We start from the raw sequence: 19,798 nt of genomic DNA, 5'->3' as shown, positions 1-19,798 counted from the left end.
AAATTAAGATAAGTCACGATTCGACCTCATTCAATATATGAATAAGAACTTTAAAAAATATCTCTGTTAAGTGATTTATTAATTTTTGACAGAGACCTGCTGGTTTACTTTTTGAAATTTCAAATTCATCTCTTTGTTCTCACCCTTAATGAATCTGCTATTTACATTAATGCATATGATATGATATTCTAAGTGGTAGGTAGTAGCTTTCATATTCACTTTCTCATCATTTGTAATTTTGTATTCATCGAACAAAGAACTGAAAGAAGCATGAAGGTTCCCAAGGACCCCAACCTTTTCGTTGCAAAAAGGAAAGAAAACATCAAATGGACATTGGGTTGGACTGTTCTGATTGGGTCCACCAGGCCAAGCCCGTAGTGGGTGCCTGGGCCCAACATCATACAGCATTTTTTGGCTCTCTAGTCTTTTTCATATTATAATGATTAAATGATCGTGTTCCACATTTGTAGTGTCAAAATCATTGTAATTACCAAGAAGCAAGAGTGCAATATTGAGCTAATTATTCGTTTCTTCCATTTTTTTTTTTTTTTGTAATGTCAGGGCATGTACAAAACATTATTTCAAGTCATATTACTTATATAACTTATGCTTATAAGAGAAAATTTCAACCAATCAAAGTTGATATAATTATGTGGGTTAGTCAAAATTAAGCAATGGTTAGTGTGAAACTTTAGGTGGCGTGTGTTGTATTTTTCATTGAAATTCTCTAATAAATATACATACATGATACCTTGAGTTTCTGACTACATAAAAAAAAAAAAAAAAAAAAAAAAACCTATCCAAGTCAAAGGGTAGCTTAGAGAAATTAATGCACAAAAAGAGGCAACTATACTCCAACCAAAAAAAAAAAAAAGAGAGAGAGAACTGTACACGACAACTTTGCTTGTAAGCCTGGTGATGTGACTCCTGCACTAGTGTGATGTGCGACCTGCATTTACCCATTTAGCCATTTACCAACCAAAATATTGGTATTGACTTTTGAGGGGAATATCAAATATGTAATATGTGGCCATGTGGCCATGTGGGTGGTGCCCTTGGTGATGTTAGCCATTAATTTACCATTGTCAATTTGTGATGCAAGCAATGGTGACGTTATAACAGCTTCAAGCTTGAGACACATCATGTTATAGACTTATAGTCTTGTAGATAAAGATAGCAAGCCAGCTCACCCTCTCAAAGTTAGAGAAAAACGTACAACGCTCTCACATTCATTGATCATGTGCCCCGGTCACGTGATATGAGAGACCTTGAGGCTTGTTATATATTAGAATTGTGAGAAAAGTTACACATTAGAGAATGAAAACATTAAGAGAGAAGTGTATATCCATGTACGTAAATTTTTTTTTTCAAAATTTTTTCTCTTTAGATAGTTCAAAATAATGTTTCAATATTTCATAGATGACAATTGATCAAGACTCGAGACTTGTGAGAAGATATAACATAATTAGCATATTAATATTTTTTTATATCATTTTTTTCACAATAAGTGGTCATATAATTAACACGTGAGGAGATATTATAAAAGAATAAATATATACCCCTTTACATGTAAATTTTTCTCCTAAAAATGGTTGAAAATAATGTGGGTAGAATAATGTTTCATATTTCACACATGACAACTGGTCAAGACTCAAGACTCAAGACTCGAAGACGACTAGACTTTTCCAAATGATCGAATTTACAGGCCCGATATGTAGTTAGCTTGCCAGGAGAGTTAAAATGATATTTCCGTTGTGTGGGTTAAGGCTCTGGCATAATAAGCATTTGGTCCAACCCAGAATAATGTGTCAGGCCAACTAGATAACTGGGCCGAAAACGCTTTGACCCATTGAATGCATTCATCTAGGAAAGTCCGTTACAAATCGACCCATTCCATCTGAATTCTTAATCTTAACATACATAAATATTTATAATAATATTTTCTTATCAATCACATTTTAAATTTGAACCACACATTTATTTTACAATTAATTTTATGATCTAAATTTACAGTATAATAAGAGACCAATTTATGTATTCTATATAAATAAAAAAACACTTTTTAGTAGTTGACATATTTTATCAAACTGTTAATTTAAACTATTAATTTATAAAAAAAATGTATATCTTGGGTTATTAATTAAAATTGGCAGAGATGTGTAAAAGGCTGGTGACTGATAACTTTTTATTTTGTAGGGTGGGGCGGTGGGTTATTTTGAATTTGAGTAAGACATGTAACCGAGTATTAATGTAATGCAGATTGCAAAGTAATGTCATTGCCTTGCGTCATTACCATTAGTATTATCAATTATGTGTATGTTTAACGCTATATTTATTCCAATTGGAATTGTTCTTCAATCTCTCCAACTACATATTTGAGACCAAACCCACTCTTCATGCCCATAGAAAATATGGGCTTGTTCTTTACAAGGACAGCTGCCTCATTCACGTGCACATGGTATTTGTAACTCTTCGTGCATGCTTTAATTAGATAATTAAGCATTAATTAGCTGTGTTTAATCAGTTCAGAGGTTGAGCTTTAACTACTTAGCACGCCAGAACCACAGTTTAATTGCATTGATCAATTTGGATTTGGATACCTCAGCTTTCTACTTTAGAATTAGAAGTAGAGAGAATATTAATTTGGGTTTAGAAATGGAGCTAACTAGCAGTTGCGTGCATATATAAATGTGTCTTTTACTTAGTGCTAAGCCGACCAAGCCCAAATTAGAAAGATCATGCACAAATTTGGCAGCTTAATTAATTAAGTTCCACTAATTTCATGCAGTATCCTTAATTATTCAACTGATCTGGTCTTTAATTTTACTCTTGGTTAATTATCCTTGTTGCAAATTAATTTAATTTTTGTCTCTGTTCATACATGTTCATGATTTCACTGTGAACAATAATCAGTTAATTTCCCTCTATTTAAAGGACCACTACACAGCCTATCTAGCAGTATCTAGCTATCTAGCTCATTGTTCTTTGTTTAATTTGCTTCAATTCATTGTCAGCAATTTTCTAGCTTTCATCATGTCTGTTCTCGTTTTGATTCTCCTATGTTTTGCTCTGAGCACAGGTGCATATTACATTTTACATTACCAATTAATTTAAATGCTTCACTTTCATTTTCACAATTGCATTTATAGCTAATTAAATATTTCATATAGCAGCAGATTTGCATTATAGATTGGGGTTAATATAGTGAAGTAAATAATTTCTAACAATTCATTTCTCATCACTCTACTTCATTAATATATTGGGGATTTTGTGCAGAGGCAAGGGTGGTGACAAATGAAGGAATTAAGCAGCTGGTATAGTTAATTAATTTTGACACTTTTTTTCTTTTGTGTTGCTGCATAATGCTCAAATTAACTTTCTCATCATCACTGCTGAAATTCATGTTCATACATGTTAATAATAAATCACTACATAGATATTACATATGGTGCCTGTATTATTAACTTAATCAATGTGAGCTACATACACTTAATCACATTAATTAGCTAGGCAAGCCAAATTTCAATTTCATTGATCATTAACCTTAGTTTAGAGTGAAATGCAGGTCGGACCAAGTGAGACGTTTTTGGGCACAAACGGTGAGCCTAAGCCTCCAACTCATATCCATGACACAAACAATGAGCCTAAGCCTCCAACTCATATCCATGACACAAACACTGAGCCTGAGCCTCCTACTGATATCCATGACACAAACAATGAGCCTAAGCCCCCAACTCATATCCATGACACAAACAATGAGCCTGAGCCTCCAAGTCATGATCATAGCATGCAGGTACATATATAATTGTTGTTGTTGTTATTAATTCGTAATTAATAATTTAGTGTAACATTAATTACGTGACACGTACATACATGCAGTCGCGGAGCGAGCAGCACAGCAATGACGCCAACACTTGGTGCATTGCAAAGCCTACGACAGACGAGCAAAGGCTTGAGGCCAGCATAGAATTCAGTTGCTCACAACGTTATGTTTCTGTTGATTGCAAACTCATCCAACCTGGGGGTCCATGCTACAACCCTAACAACAAGTACTCTCATGCCTCAGCGGTCATGAACAGCTACTACAAGGCTAGTAATCAGCAACCCCATAACTGTGATTTTCAGGGCACCGGTCTCATTATCACTCAGGACCCATGTAAGTCCATATATTCATCGATAAAAGTTAATTAATTTGTCAGTTTACACATTATTTTTTAAAGTTTAAACTGTTAGGATGTTAGCTAACAATTGTTTTATCATTCTCACATACGTACGTGAAGATTATTAGTCAATTAATTTTATTGATTAATATTCATGTCTGGTGCTTAATTTGCATGCAGCTGGTGGGAGTTGCAAATATAAGTGAGAAGGATGGAATTTTCTGCTGATTGCTGGACTGATGGAATAACATATGTGCCTCTCTGTCTTTACTTTTTCCTCTATTGTGATGGAACTTTTCTAAAATAAGAATAAGAATAATGTTTAATTTGGGGCATTTCAAAGTAATAAATTAATGAAGTTTCTTTATCAATGCACATCCAAAATGGTTATTTACTTTGAATAAAATGCTAAAATTAATGTATGAATTAGGAGGGTACATCGCAGTTCTGCTCAACATGTGCATGTGATACGATATGACGATGTTATGGCAACTCTTTATTTTTGGACTCCCCCTTTTAGTAGTCATTGAAAATTAAGCCATGGCTTTCAGTTGCAGAGTTCACATGGAGCCATGGAGGGGGTCACTTTCCATGACACATTCAAATCACATTGCAATTTTCAGCTTAAAAGAACACAGCTATACAAACAAAAGGGATGCTAAAAATGAATGATGCATGGTTGGCCAAACTAACAGACAACAAATAAGGCAACTAAGCAAGTAGCCACTTGCAAATAACATTGCTTGCTACATCATGGTGTGGCACCAATTCCCTTTACCTCCAACACAAATTGTACATCTCTGGTTGTTAGTATTGAATATTTTTCCTAACTATTTAAGCTATATATTAGGTGGAGAGACTGAATAAGTTTTATGGTCTTATTAGGCAATTAGCTCATTCCATATGAGACTAACGCTCAACACTCTCTCTCACGTGAGACTCCTGTTTTAGATGGTCATACATGTGAACAAATGGTCCCTCTTTTGAGTGACCTAAAAATTCTTATGTGTGGTCTCTGTGAAGGATAACCTACACTTGAATATGAGTATGTGACTTGGTATAATTGATCCTATGGATAGTACAAAGAATGGGTCTGTCATCTTGATAGAGATGGTTTTACTTCGGTGGTTTTGAAACCATATTGAGTAATCGTCTTCAAATCTTAATCTATGAGGTGGAATGGCTCAATGAGTTGTTATGGCCTCATTAGACACTTAAGTACATAACTCATCCAATAAGAGACTAATGTTCAACAACTAGGAAGGCATATCTATATATAGTAAGAGTAAAGATAAGAAAATTGATGATAATTAATAAGGATATGATAATTCTCTTCCCCAACCAATCGTCCCCCAAAAGTTGATAAATAAATTAAGAGCAAATTACAATTTAGTACATCAACTTTATATGTTGTTTCAATTTAGTACCCCAACTTTAAAACCTTGCAAAAAAGTACCTCAACTTTCATTTTGTATCAATTTAGTACCCCAACTTTAAAACCTTGCAAAAAAGTACCTCAACTTTCATTTTGTGTCAAAATAGTACCTCCGTTAGTTTTTCTGTCAAAATAGCAGGGGTATTTTCGTCTTTTCCTTAAATTTAAAAAATAATAAATTTTTTTTTTGAATAAAAAATAATAAATTTTTTTTAATAAACAAATTTAAAAAATTAAAAAAATAAAAATAAAATTTTTTTTGGGTAAGGGGTGCAGGGCGGGGAGGGGAAGGGAGGGGCTGGGGCTGGGGCTGGGATGTGCGACGGGGTTGGGCGGAGGGGCAGGGGTGTGCGACGGGGGTTGGGGTTGGGGGAGGGGGTGCGACGCGACTGGGGTGGGGGGAGGGGTGGGTCGGGCAGAGAGAGGGGGAGTGGGTGGGGGTGGGCTGGGGAGGAGGGGAGGGCAGGGAGGGGGGGCGGGGGCTGGGATGTGCGACGGGGGTTGGGGCTGGGGGGTGCGACGGGGCTGGGCGGAGGGGCAGGGGTGTGCGACGGGGGTTGGGGCTGGGGAGGGGGTGCGACGCGACTGGGGTGGGGGGAGGGGTGGGTCGGGCAGAGAGAGGGGGAGTGGGTGGGGGTGGGCTGGGGATGGGCTGGGGAGGAGGGGAGGGCAGGGAGGGGGGGCGGGCTGGGGAGGGGAGGGGAAGGGAGGGTGGGGGCTGGCTGGGGAGGGGAAGGGAGAAGGGAACCAAATTTTTTTTTTATAATTTTAATTATTTTAAAATAATTTTTTTTTAAATTTTATTTTTTTAAAATTTTTTTTATTCAAAAAAAATTATTATTTTTTAAATTTAAGGAAAAGACGAAAATACCCTTGCTATTTTGACAGAAAAACTAACGGAGGTACTATTTTGACACAAAATGAAAGTTGAGGTACTTTTTTGTAAGGTTTTAAAGTTGGGGTACTAAATTGATACAAAATAAAGTTGTTGAGGTACTTTTTTGCAAGATTTTAAAGTTGGGGTACTAAATTGAAACAACATATAAAGTTGAGGTACTAAATTGTAATTTGCTCATAAATTAAGCATACAAATCAAATTTACTTCAAACCCATTTTGACTATCATTCTTCTTCTTTTTTCTTTTTTGATAAATATAGAGTATATCTTCTCTGGTGTGAAAATGTGAGCTCTAGGCAAATTACTGAAGTTAGCAAAGACCATTGCCAGTTGAACTATTCTGCCTCTTTATGTACCTTAGAAATAAGCTAACATAAAGCAATAAAAATTTATAATTATTCACGGATTGTGATCCTGTCATATATTGAACATGATGAGCACAATATTGCTGGCCATCTTTTCTCACTTTCAAACCAAGTGCCTTTTATAGAACCATAATACCGGGTGGTTTATAAGCAAATGATCATGATCAAAATTGGGTTAAAGAAGTATTCTTTGGACACGATTCTGCCTTTTGAATCACCAAGTTCTCATTCTTTATTTGGATCTTAATGAAGCTCTTAATGTGCATTTTTTAGCTAGGAAGAAAAGAAGCATAAAAAGATAAACAAGTTGGAATCATACTACATCTTCCATTGTAAGAGTTACCCATTTTTAAGTCATCATCACTTTTTTATCAGAAAACATGAATTTTTAAAAGTTAACAGCCTTTTTACTCACTTACCATGTGTAATTGAATCCAGGCCACCACCAAGTCCAGTTGAGAAGAGCTAGAGAAGAGGTTTATGCATATGCTATTTGTCAAACTTGTCCACACACTAGCAATAGTGACTGAAAATAACTCAAAACCACATTGCCTAAGAGAATGGTAAATTGGTAATTTTAGTCCATAGTGGTTGTGATCACCCCTAAAGACCTCTATATAAACAGCAGAGACAACAATGTAATTCTTACCCTTTCAAAAAAGTCCTCTCCTGTTCTGTTTCTCTCCTTCTGTGTTCCTTATTGCTTTGGGGCATTTGAATATGGCAATGATGAAATGGCCCTTTGCTTTCACTGTTCTTATTGTTGGTCTTTTCCTCTGTTTCAATATGAGTACTGGTGGGTTGCATTACAATCTTGTCCTCTATGTATATACTTTGCATCACATTAATTTCTACTTGTATTTTTCCTCTAATATCATTATGACACATCATAATGATACTTGGGCAATATTTTTCTGCAAGTTTCTTTTACTTAATTACTCTGGTCTCTGTTCTTTACACCAATTCCTTAGTTAAGAGCTTAACATTCATTAATTGACCAAACCATGAGGAGGCTTTTTTTCTTTTTTTTCTTTTTTTTCCTGTGAAATAAAGTGATTTCTTTTACCAGTTTACCACCAATAATTTTATGGCAACCTTTTTGCAGAGGCTTGGGAAGTCAAAAATGAAAAGGAGCAGGTATAGTTTAATTTGACATTAACATAGCTTTCTTCATGTTCAAGTTACAACTGTCATGGTTTCTAACTGGTAAGTTCCATTAATGGGCAGGTCAAGCCAAGCCATTTGGTTAACATGAAAAGAGAGTCTACTACTGCACCTCCAAACATTAACTCTGAGCCAATTGGGCCCGTGGACATGTAATTGTGCTATTACAATCTATAATTTTAGATCAATTTTATTTTTCCTGTTTAGCTAATTTCTTTTTCTTTTTTTTTTAATCCTGAAAAACAAACCCATTTCAGTGATCAAGCCAGAGACACCAAGGAACTCAATGCTAGTACTTCACCTGCTCCTTCAAACATTAACTCTGAGCCAATTGGGCCCATAGACATGTAATTGTGCCATTACAATCTATAATTTTAGATCAATTTTATTTTTCCCATTTTGCTAAATTTTTTTTTTTTTCCTGAAAAACAAACCCATTTCAGTGATCAAGCCAGAGACACCAAGGAACTCAATGCTAGTACTTCACCTGCTCCTTCAAACATTAACTCTGAGCCAATTGGGCCCATGGACATGTAATTGTGCCATTACAATCTATAATTTTAGATCAATTTTATTTTTCCCATTTTGCTAAATTTTTTTTTTAATCCTGAAAAACAAACCCATTTCAGTGATCAATCCAGAGACACCAAGGAACTCAATGCTAGTACTTCATCTGCTCCTCAACTTGTAGAGGTAATCAACTCTCCCTTGCTATGTGCCACAAGAGGTTCAAATTTTCTCAGAATTTTAAGTGACCAACTATATGTGACCATATTATGATGATGACAGTCCATGTTTCATTTTTTTTTTTGTTGGCAGGAATATCCAAATTTCTGGTGCATTGCCAAGCCTTCTACCCCTGACACTCAGCTTGATGCTATTATCCAGTATGCTTGCACCCAAGGCCACGCCCCATTTGACTGCTCCATCATCCAATTTGGGGGATCCTGCTACAACCCTACTAACAAAGTCTCAACTGCATCAGTGGTCATGAACCTCTTCTTCCAAGCCGTGGGAAAGTTTGAACATGCTTGCCATTTCAATGGCAGTGGCCTGATTATCTATAAAGATCCTTGTGAGTGACACCTTAATTGAATACCTCTACAATTACATAGAATGATATATGCAGATTAACTTAAAAGCTTTTATTTTTGTTTTTTGCCTATGGTATAATGCCTCGTGAATAATCGGAAAAATCTTTTATACAAATGTTATATAATCACTTCTCACATTCAACCCCTACATGCGTGACCGGTTGTTGTGAGAGTGTAATTGTATACAACGGTTGTGTACAAGAATTTTTGAATAATTGGTGAGGGTACAATCTGATGCATTTTATGCTTTTGGTTTGCAGCTTGTGGAAGTTGCATCTACCCATCCTATTGAAGAGAGCATATATATACATAGCATATAAGTAAATAAGGGTGTGGTCTGACTTCTGAGATGGGATGATTGGGATGATACTGGAGCAAAGTACTTCTACTTTTTCAAGATTTTTTCTCTTTTTCTTTTCTTTTCTGAGAACAGTTTTTCTAGCTTAATTACTATGCTAAGATCTATATGATGCGCTGATGTAATGGGCAACAACTCTTTCTCATTTGTAGTGGATGAATGAATATGTGATAAATTGAACTCGATACTTTGTGCCCTGGGTCCATGACTAATGAATATGTGAAATGCAATGGAGGGAAATGGTTTTTTATGTTAAATGAGAAAAAAACACAAGGAATCTCCCAGAAACTCTATACAAGGTAAAGTAAATCAGAGCCAACATTGTAGTAAAGAAATGCAGCCATGATCTCAGCTAGGAATCCATTCAGTCATAATAAATTATTCTAGCCATACAAATCTCAGTTAAGAATCCCTGAATTGCAGGATCAACTTCATTTAATAGAGACAAAGTGCTTGAGTTTGAAGTGGTACTATTCTTTTGCCCAAACCCAGTACATAGCCACATCTGTTGCAGATGCTATGACTGAATGTATTACATCCATGATTAATTTTGTTAGCACCATATTCATATATTCATCTTCATTCATGTGGGTCACAACTGCCCCCATTGATAAGCACAAATTATTGTATTACATGCGAGCATGACATTGAAAAGAAGTGATGGTGTCTACTACAAAAGCCTATCCTTCAGTTGCATGTGATTTTGTCTCAAACAATGCAAGTGGTTATAATCATACAGACAATTCAAGTGTGATTTGAATGCTCCTATATTTACTCATTCAGCAAAAGGAGCCCCCACCACTCTCCTTGATATTTAAAGGAGATTCAGGGGCAGAGCTATAAAATAACCAATCAAGACAGCGTCAATGGCAATAGATGAACCCCAAAAATACCATCAGAGATGCAAGTCATAAGAGCTAAAAAAATTAATTATCAATTGTATTAAATGGCACTTGCCATGTGCAACAACAATATAACATTGTTGCTGCTCCACCGCAAAACTAGCTCTCCATCAATTTCTTTATTAATCTCTGTGAGCAGCCCCCAATCCCCATAGCATTACAATCTCTGTGATTTGTGAATACAAACTTCCATACGTTTGTCACCTCCATTAAACCCCCGAACATAATAAACTAAACAGTAAACACATTCTTGAAGGAACACAAAAAATAAAAATCATTACAAAATCAAAACAACTAAAAAAATAAACCCAAGTGGCAAAAATGCCAGTATAGTGAGAGCAACAGCAGCACATGCTCAAATCATTTGATTCAAGCCAGGACCTTGTCGCTCTTGAGTGGCTTGACCACCTCCCATGTGAAGTCAGCATCGTCCCTTCCAAAATGTCCATAGGCAGCAGTCTTCAAGAACCTGCCATTGCCACCCCTCTTGAGATCGAGGTTGATGGCAATCATGCCAGGCCTGAAATCGAAGCTCTCCTTCACAATCTTGAGGATCTCCTTGTCTGGGATCTTCCCAGTTCCATAAGTATCAACAAACACAGACAATGGCTCGGGCACGCCAATGGCGTAAGACACTTGCACAATGCACCTCCTTGCAAGCCCACTGGCCACAATGGACTTAGCAGCCTGCCTCACAATGTAGGCACCACTCCTGTCCACCTTGGTTGGGTCCTTCCCCGAAAAGGCACCGCCTCCATGAGCACCCCAACCGCCATAGGTGTCGATGATGATCTTGCGGCCGGTGAGCCCTGCATCACCGTGAGGCCCTCCAATGACGAATCGGCCAGATGGGTTGAGGTGGAAGATGGTCTTCTCATCAAGGTACTTCTCTGGGATCACAGGCTTAATCACATGCTCCTTGAGATCAGCAGCAATCTCATCATTGGTGACAGTCTCATCATGCTGGGTCGAAATTAGGACGGTGTGGACACGAACGGGAACCATGGCACCCTTGTCATTGTAGTACTCAACAGTCACTTGGGTCTTCCCATCGGGCCTCAACCACCGGCAGGTACCGTTCTTCCTCACCTCGGTGAGACGAGCACCGAGCTTGGTTGCAAGGACATGGCTGAGAGGCATGAGCTCAGGGGTCTCATCAGTGGCATACCCAAACATGTGGCCTTGGTCACCAGCACCAATCTCCTCAGGCCTCTTGGTCAAATGTCCATGGACACCTTGAGCAATGTCAGGGCTCTGCTGCTCAATGTTGACCAGGACCTTGCAGTTGTCGGCGTCGAGACCCACGTCGTCGGAGACGAAGCCGATTTCACGGCAAGTGTCGCGGACAATCTTCTCGTAGTCTACATTAGCTTTGGTGGTGATCTCGCCAAAGACCATGACCATGTTGGTCTTGGTACAGGTCTCGCAGGCCACCTTGCTGTCGGCGTCTTGGGCGAGGCAGGCATCGAGCACTGCATCGGAGATCTGGTCGCAGAGCTTGTCTGGGTGACCCTCATTGACTGATTCGGAGGTGAACAAGAAGGTCTCTGCCGCCATTTCTTACAATCTGCAGCCACATAGCAAAAATGGGTAAGCCCAAAATCAAGAATTTAACACAAAACACAGATCTGACTCTCTATTTGACTAGAATTTACCAAACCAAATGTACGTATGTATGGAAATGCTACTAGATCTGCAAAAATTACTACTACTTTCCAATGGATCTACTAAAAATAACAAAAACTCAGATCCAATTTTGAGAGATTTGCACCATAAAGTCACTAATGGGTTCCATAAACACCAACTAATAAACAGATCGAAGTGAAATCACAGAAAATGAAATGAACCCAGAAAGCAAAAATGAGTGAAAAGGACAAGAAACACACCTGGAGAGGGAGAGAGAGTTGGGGGTGTGCTTGAGACTGAGGAAAAGAATGGAGCTGTGGTTTGTGTGGTCTCCTCAAGGCTCAAGCGGTTCGAGGAAGTTTGGGTTTAGAGGTCTGAATTTATAGAGGAACGCGGATGGGGCATCACACCTCCTAAGCAGCAGAATTTGGGTTAGATTCATCCCGGGTCACGTGGCATTCAAATCTAGGCCTGAGGTTTGATCTCAGCCGTCGGTGAGGGTGAGTGAGTCGGTGGGTGGGAAGAATAAAAAGGACTAGTGATCTGAGATATGCGGAGGACGCGTTTACCGGGAATTACCTGTAATCCCACCAACCCCAGCCTGTCTTTCGCGGGTGATTAGTCTTCACCGTAGTCGACTTGTCACCCTACTCGCCTCCTACTTGGACCGACGGCAACTATAATTAAGTTGACACTTTTTAAGATAAAATTTTATATCTGAATAATTTTTCAATTTATCGGGTCTGATCACATCAAATTAGATTTAAATAATTAAGTTTGAGACAATATTATTGTAATATTATATTAATAGTGAGCCTATATTGCCCAAGGTAACTAACCCTCTAATATTTTTTATCATCTATATAGTGGCCAACTTTTTAATTATATGATAAATTGATATTATTTTCTTAGAAGAAAATGGTAACATGATTCAAAATGAGACTTTTATGCAAAATTGAAATTTTTTTAGAACTTAGAAAATTATCTTGTCGTGGGTTGGTGTTGGTGGTTTTCTTTTTTTCTTCGTTTTTGGTAAAGTCGTGGGTTGGTGAGCTTGCCATTTGGTCTTACATCCTATTCGATTAAACTATATTGATGGAACCACTACCAACCCACCAAGCTCAATAAAAGGACAAATTAAAAGTACTCATTTTGTAGTTTTTTTAACTATATTTTGTAGTAGTTCAAGAAAATTTACTCAAAATCAATAAGCTTGTTGACCAAAAAAAAGAAAAGAATCAATAAGCTTAAGCTAATGTGGTAACCGAATCAAACTGCTATAAACCACAAGTGCCCTTCTGATCTCTTGCACGATCCATTAGCCAATGGAAGCAAGCGTGGTTTCGCACCACTATAATATAATAATAAGCAATATTTTTTTTGGCCAATAATAATAAGCACTAAGCAGTGTTAATTTAATGGAAAAATGCTTTATTAAAACTAAAAATTGCCATCAATAAAAGCTTGGAACGTGAAAGTCACGTGGAGTGTTTAGTGCTGACATATGGACTCTACAAATTGCATGAGACGTGGTGGTAGACCCTTTTCTTTGTTATTGTCTTATCAATAATAAGCTTTGTTTTGGCTATTAGCCTGCTAACTTCGATTTCATGCATCAATTTTTGCTGTATATATGAAAGCATAACGTCATCCAAACTTCCATTCCACCGACAACCGACGGTTCATGACAACATCTCTCTGACTATCATCTTGATTCTCTTTGGTAACCAAGAGAACATAGGGAGAGATTCCAACGTACTATGCCTTTGAATGTAGATTCGAAGTATCGTTGAAGCTAGTTTTACCATGTACACGTGCATGTAATTGTTTCTAATTTTCAGTAAAAGTACTATTAGATGAGAGGTGCTTCTTACATAAGTATTATGAAACGTGCTTTCACCTTTTGTTAGTATTGACTATACGAGTAAAACTCAAGTTTTCAAACTAGCTAACATGAAAACTTGTATTAAGGTGGGCTGGACTGGGCTAGGTTTGGCCCGAATTATATTAAAGATGGGCTGTTACTTAAGAAAACTTGTAGCCCAATAGCTGAATTCGCCTTGATAACATACATCAAGTGTATATATCCGTAATAGATAAGTGTTTTTTTTTTTTTTTTTTGTGTGGATTGATCCACCACATTAAAGGCCTACGTACTCTAGGCCATTGATCAGAACCGGAACTGCTTGTCTGGCACTCAAAACCCGAAGCCCATCATAAGGCATCAGTCGATTGTGTGCGAAACCCATTTAAAAGCCCAAACTGCGAGGCCCATAAACGAGTCAGCATTAGCAACGTGTCGGTGGTTGAAAAAGGAGCGTCAAAGTTTTTTTTTTTTGGCCATGAATGAGTGCGTCAAAGTTTAAAGCCTTAAAGCAACAGAAAACGACTTGTGAGGTGCGTTTTGTGAGCAATCTACGTAACGTAACACTTGTAGCTGTCTCCTCTTCTACACGTCTTTCTCTTCAAAACATGTATTAAAAAAAAAAAAGTCCCTCAGTTTGTTTGATTGATTTCATTTTCTTCCTTAGTCTCTCTCAAACAAGAAAAAAGGAAAACACTTTATGGGGAAGATCAGGTGTTTCAAGCAGGAGTTCTCTTTCGGTTTGTTCCCTCCAATTTTTTCTTCAATAGTTTATAAGAAAGTGTTTTCTCAGCTGCGAAATATTGTAATTTTTATGGTTCTAAGTTTTTTTTTTTTTTTAATGTTGGTTGTGATTTAGATGAACGACTTCAAGAATCAAAAAATATCATTGCAAAGTACCCAGATCGAGTTCCAGTAAGTTTTCATTGCAACCCATTCAAACTCTCATTCCCTGGCCTTTGAGCTGTAGCATTTCAATAAAATTTCTCACTTTTTCCGATGTATTTTTTTTTTCTTGGACATATGGGGTCTCAGGAATTCAATGGAATATTATATATATAAATTTTATAAAGCCAATATACTAGGATAAATAATGGACTTGGAAATATGTAATTTGTTCTTGTTGATTCAAATTACTTAATAAGCATTTGTTTATATTTTTTGTTGCTTTCATCTTTTTTAGACCTTAAATATTATTTGTTTGTTTGATGTGATTACGGTATGATAATGTTTTGGTGGCTGAAAGATTTTAGAGAGTTGTGCTTTATCACTCTATGCTTTTTCCCTTGCATTACATGTAGAGATCTGACAAACTAAGAAGGAAATTGACAATAGAAATCTTTTACATTTTTACTGCACATGTACAAATGTAAAATCATAAGGCTAAATTATACTCTAAGGAAGCATTGTTGTCAGGGTGCATAAGATGTCACAGCTGATTAAGGTGTGTATGTCTTTCTGCAGGTGATCATTGAAAGATATTCAAGGACAGACCTGCCTGAAATGGAAAAGAAAAAGTATGTTCTAGTTGTCACAGTTCTATCCATATTTTACAGGGTCAAAGTTTCTTTAGTTAAGAACAAACTTGAATGGCATAGTTAGTCAATAACAATTTTAGGTACCATACTTGTCTATATGCTTATTGTCTGTAAAGTTCCGTCCCTAGGTCCTTTCCTGGTTTCTTTAATGTACTTGTAGTAATCTATGATCTGTCAGTTTATTATTAGCCTCGTCCTGACATAGATAACTTTTTGTTCTATCCAGCCAAAAGAAAACTTTTGGTTCTAGAAAAACAGAGAGCTTTGCTTCTGTTACTTGACTTTTTCTCTGAGGATCCTTTATCATTCTTTGCCTGCTTCTGTGTGGCTTAAATAACAGATGTATGCTTGGATGAATTTCTGCAGTTTGATATAATCAGAATGTAGATAATGAGCTTCAAAAGTTTGGACAGATTGAATTACCATCTAGATAACTTTAGCCAATTATTTCTGCATTCTCACTTTAAGGAGAATAATCTCTATTTTATACGTGTTTCCTTGTTTCTTCTAGATTCCTGGTTCCTAGAGATATGTCTGTCGGGCAGTTTATCCATATCTTAAGCAACAGGCTTTGCTTGACACCTGGGAAAGCTCTTTTTGTATTTGTTAAGAACACATTGCCCCAAACAGGTAAAAGAGCTTGTTTAATTAATTTAGACTAGTGTAATTGAGCCTCTGCATCATGTTGAGAACTTGTTAACACATTTCTCTGTTGGTTTCATTACAGCCAGTCGTATGGATTCACTCTATGAAAGTTACAAGGAGGATGATGGATTTCTGTATATGTGCTACAGCAGCGAGAAAACCTTTGGCTAATCTTTTCCATCTCTTCCCCTAATCATCTAATCGTCCACACTTGTATCTATTGTTAACTTGCTCTTACAAACGTGCCTGTAAGGCTTGCTTCGTTGTGTTCTCATGTTCATTGTATATTTAATTTATTGTGTTTCCTGTAAAGTTCATAACCTTCAATAATGCCATATCATCCTTATTCTTTACAAGAATGAAGAAAACTTGCAATCATGCTTCGCCCTCTAAGAATGTGCTTTTGCTTGCCTTTTTTCTTTTTGAGCTTCAATATGTTTCTATACTACTCCGCAGTAGACTATCAAAGATATAGAACTGAAAAAGACACATTAACACAAAAAAGAAAAAACTAGGAAAGCAGACAGCTGAAGAATGTACAGGTTACTGATATTAATTGGCATTAAGCCTTATTATCCTTTTCATATCATATTTGACAACATTACACCACACCCCCAGAGTTTCATACAACGGGCACTCAGTGTTACTACACTGCATTAGCAATTCCGTGAACAGTGACCTCTGCCTCCACATAGCAAGTATCCTGCAACAAATACGCATAGGCTGTATGATTGAGAAGGCTCAGTGTAATGAATCTCAACCAACCCCTCTCCGGGTTCGAGGCACTGAACCAGGAATGAGCTACAAGCAGAAAAGAAGGATTCTCAGTTACTGCTGAGCAACAATAGATTTGGGTCTTTTCAACAATATTGAAAAGAAAGATGAAAAAAAAGAAGAAGCAGAACACTAAGTATATAGAACACAGAATAAACCCTCATGATTATGCAGCATTATATCAGTTATTTGCAGAAATAGGCCAATCTTTACCTGTGGCCTCGTTATGTACGATATGCGTTTGACTTCGATCTAGGATGCGCAGGGTAAATTCTGCATATATTTTAGAGCCAGGAGGGAGAGTTGTAGGATCAGCCAATGCCAAATAAAGAGAAAGATGACTACCCCTTATATTGCTTTTCCCATTGGGATAGAGCTGTATCTTCCTACAATCACCAACACCAGAAGAAGAAAAAGAAAATTTTTGGATTAATTACCTGCACTTAAAAGTTTGATCCTCAAGAGCACTTTTTTATATTAGAAGCAAATTTTAACAAGTTTTATTTTCATTTGCAAACTGAAATGCTTTGTGGACACATAATCAAAAGGATATTGATTAATAAAGCTTATTTGAAGATACCATTTCTGGCCCCAAGCAATGAATGTTTCGGAGTCAAGGCATTCTGCGTCTGACTTCGAGAAGTTGTCAATCTTCCAAACATGCTTGTACATAACAGCATCCTTTATCGTTGATAGACACTCTCCTTTGCCTATGCTTCTTTCTTTACAAACAAAAACCTCTGCTCCAAACACACAGGTGTCATCCATGAGAAATCCATTGGAAGCTTCAGTAAAAGCTTTTTGAGAGAGAAATTTATCAAAACCCCAATCAAGCTTCATCGCATGGAAGCGCTTTTCCTTTTGTTCTGAGCAATGCATATGACAAAAAGGATCAGCAAACGATAATTCATGCTTTGCATAATGCATATAAGAGAATGTTAGCTTGTCTATGATTCTATTCTCTGCTGGATGATAATTGTAAATGAAAGAAATGGTACCTTGAAGAACCAAGTAGCTGCCGTTATTCTGATCAAGCAAAAACATTCTGAACACAGCAGACACTTCCCAACAAGTCTGGGGAGAATTTGCTCCAGCCATTACCAAGTAGAGAGAGACGTGCTCTGTCACATTCCTGCTCTTGTTTCCATTTGGATAGAAAACCAGTTTCCTGTAACAAAGCACAATATATAAGACTCTAATGCAGCTTGGAAATGAGAAGAAAATACTGGCAATTAATGCAAAGTTTATGAACAAAGACAAAGATGTAAGACTTGGCTTAGCAAATAAATGGGAAAAAGAAATGTACCATTTGTACCCTCCGGCTTCGAAGTCCCCTGATTCATATTTCTCCAGTGAATGTTTCGCCAGCAATGAAAGCGACTGTATTTTTACTATGTAGTGTGTTGGTGGTGCATTCGAAATTGATCTCAAAACCCCTGCAGTCAAATGTTAATTGGCAACACAACAAGAAGGTATAGTGATGTATGACATACCATGTATATATACATTATATAGTGCTTTCAACACACGGACACACAGATAGAGAGAGCGTATTACCATCTTGGTCATCGAAGTTAAGACTAGTAGTCATGGCAATAAACTTGACCACCTTACTTAATTTGTTGATAATTTGATACACGTTATAAGAATCAGAATGGGTTTTCCTTTTTAGATTCAGAATGGTTTTTCTTTCTCTTCTTATAAAGGAGAAACTAAAGGTGTTAATTATTCCAAACTTGAGGCGTTTTAAGGATAGAACTGTTATGCTTTGCTTCTATTACTTTTATAGGATTGTTTTTATTTCAAGGAAAAGGTATCCATGGAACTGCTTATAGGTAATAGGTGTTCTGAAACATATACTTATTCAACATCACACATTTATTAAGGTTGAGAGAATATGCTCCGACCTTTTCTTCCCACACACAGACCATGTATTCTTATTAAAATGAACAACACTGGATGGTGATTGCATTGTTAACCTGGTTATATGATTAGACAAGCTAGGCAACGTTGTTAATCGGTTCAACATAGGACAGCTTTATGAGACTTTAGGGCCTTTTGGCACTGTTTTAAAATTGCTAAAAATGCTTTTAGATTAGTAAAAGCGTTTTTGGCAGAAATAAATTAATATTATTGGAAATTAAGCCGATAACCTTACAAATTGCTTGACAACCCTTTTTTAAATTTAAGTACGTATAATTACAACTCTCTTTTCTTCAAATCTCCACTAGTCCGATTGAATAGGAAACACTTTTATCAAGTAGCGTTTTTGTTGGAAGCACTTTTGCTAGATGACTTTTGCCAATTATTTCTGCATTCTCACTTTAAGGAGAATAATATCTATTCTATACCTTATTTCCTTGTTTCTTCTAGATTCCTGGTTCCTAGAGATATGTCTGTTGGGCAGTTTATCCATATCTTAAGCAACAGGCTTTGCTTGATTCCTGGGAAAGCTCTTTTTGTATTTGTGAAGAACACATTGCCTCAAACAGGTAAAAGAGCTTGTTTAATTAATTCAGACTAGTGTAATTGAGCCTCTGCATCATGTTGACAACTTTTTAATACATTTCTATGTTGGTTTCATTACAGCCAGTCATATGGATTCAATCTATGAAAGTTACAAGGAGGATGATGGATTTCTGTATATGTGCTACAGCAGCGAGAAAACCTTTGGCTAATCTTTTCCATCTCTTCCCCTAATCATCTAATCGTCCACACTTGTATCTATTGTTAACTTGCTCATACAAACGTGCCTGTGAGGCTTGCTTCGTTGTGTTCTCATGTTCATTGTATATTTAATTTATTGTGTTTTCTGTAAAGTTCATAACCTTCAATAATGCCATATCATCCTTATTCTTCACAAGAATGAAGAAAACTTGTAATCATGATTTGCCCTCTAAGAATGCGCTTTTGCTTGCCTTTTTTCATTTTGAGCTTCAATGTGTTTCTATACTACTCCGCAGTAGACTAATAAAG

The 19,798-nt window shown here is 37.0% G+C and overlaps 3 protein-coding genes and 1 pseudogene across 3 annotated transcripts; 2 read left to right on the top strand and 2 right to left on the bottom strand.

Annotated features, from left to right (window-relative positions):
- Positions 1 to 10,391: 10,391 nt before the first annotated feature.
- On the bottom strand, positions 10,392 to 12,450 carry LOC147294528 (S-adenosylmethionine synthase 2). The gene is made up of 2 exons (XM_086230905.1): positions 12,262 to 12,450; positions 10,392 to 11,942 (listed from the first exon to the last, which is right to left on the bottom strand). The coding sequence occupies exon 2, from the start codon at positions 11,930 to 11,932 to the stop codon at positions 10,745 to 10,747; it is 1,188 nt and encodes a 395-aa protein (XP_086087031.1). The 5' UTR covers positions 11,933 to 11,942; positions 12,262 to 12,450; the 3' UTR covers positions 10,392 to 10,744.
- A 1,995-nt stretch (positions 12,451 to 14,445) lies between these two features.
- On the top strand, positions 14,446 to 16,426 carry LOC147294527 (autophagy-related protein 8i-like). Its single transcript, XM_086231984.1, has 5 exons — positions 14,446 to 14,605; positions 14,725 to 14,780; positions 15,330 to 15,382; positions 15,915 to 16,033; positions 16,131 to 16,426. The coding sequence occupies exons 1-5, from the start codon at positions 14,566 to 14,568 to the stop codon at positions 16,217 to 16,219; spliced, it is 357 nt and encodes a 118-aa protein (XP_086088110.1). The 5' UTR covers positions 14,446 to 14,565; the 3' UTR covers positions 16,220 to 16,426.
- Positions 16,427 to 16,666: 240 nt separating this feature from the next.
- LOC147294526 (uncharacterized) lies at positions 16,667 to 18,475 on the bottom strand. The gene is made up of 6 exons (XM_086231011.1): positions 18,380 to 18,475; positions 18,129 to 18,258; positions 17,821 to 17,990; positions 17,403 to 17,688; positions 17,036 to 17,208; positions 16,667 to 16,849 (listed from the first exon to the last, which is right to left on the bottom strand). The coding sequence occupies exons 1-6, from the start codon at positions 18,411 to 18,413 to the stop codon at positions 16,695 to 16,697; spliced, it is 948 nt and encodes a 315-aa protein (XP_086087137.1). The 5' UTR covers positions 18,414 to 18,475; the 3' UTR covers positions 16,667 to 16,694.
- A 26-nt stretch (positions 18,476 to 18,501) lies between these two features.
- Positions 18,502 to 19,613, top strand: LOC147294525 (autophagy-related protein 8i pseudogene; annotated as a pseudogene).
- Positions 19,614 to 19,798: the final 185 nt, after the last annotated feature.

Source organism: Dryas octopetala, chromosome 2 (assembly GCF_963921425.1).
Source record: "Dryas octopetala chromosome 2, drDryOcto1.1, whole genome shotgun sequence".
In the NCBI taxonomy this organism is placed as follows: Eukaryota; Viridiplantae; Streptophyta; class Magnoliopsida; order Rosales; family Rosaceae; genus Dryas; species Dryas octopetala.
This window is presented reverse-complemented; position numbering and strand designations above follow the sequence as displayed.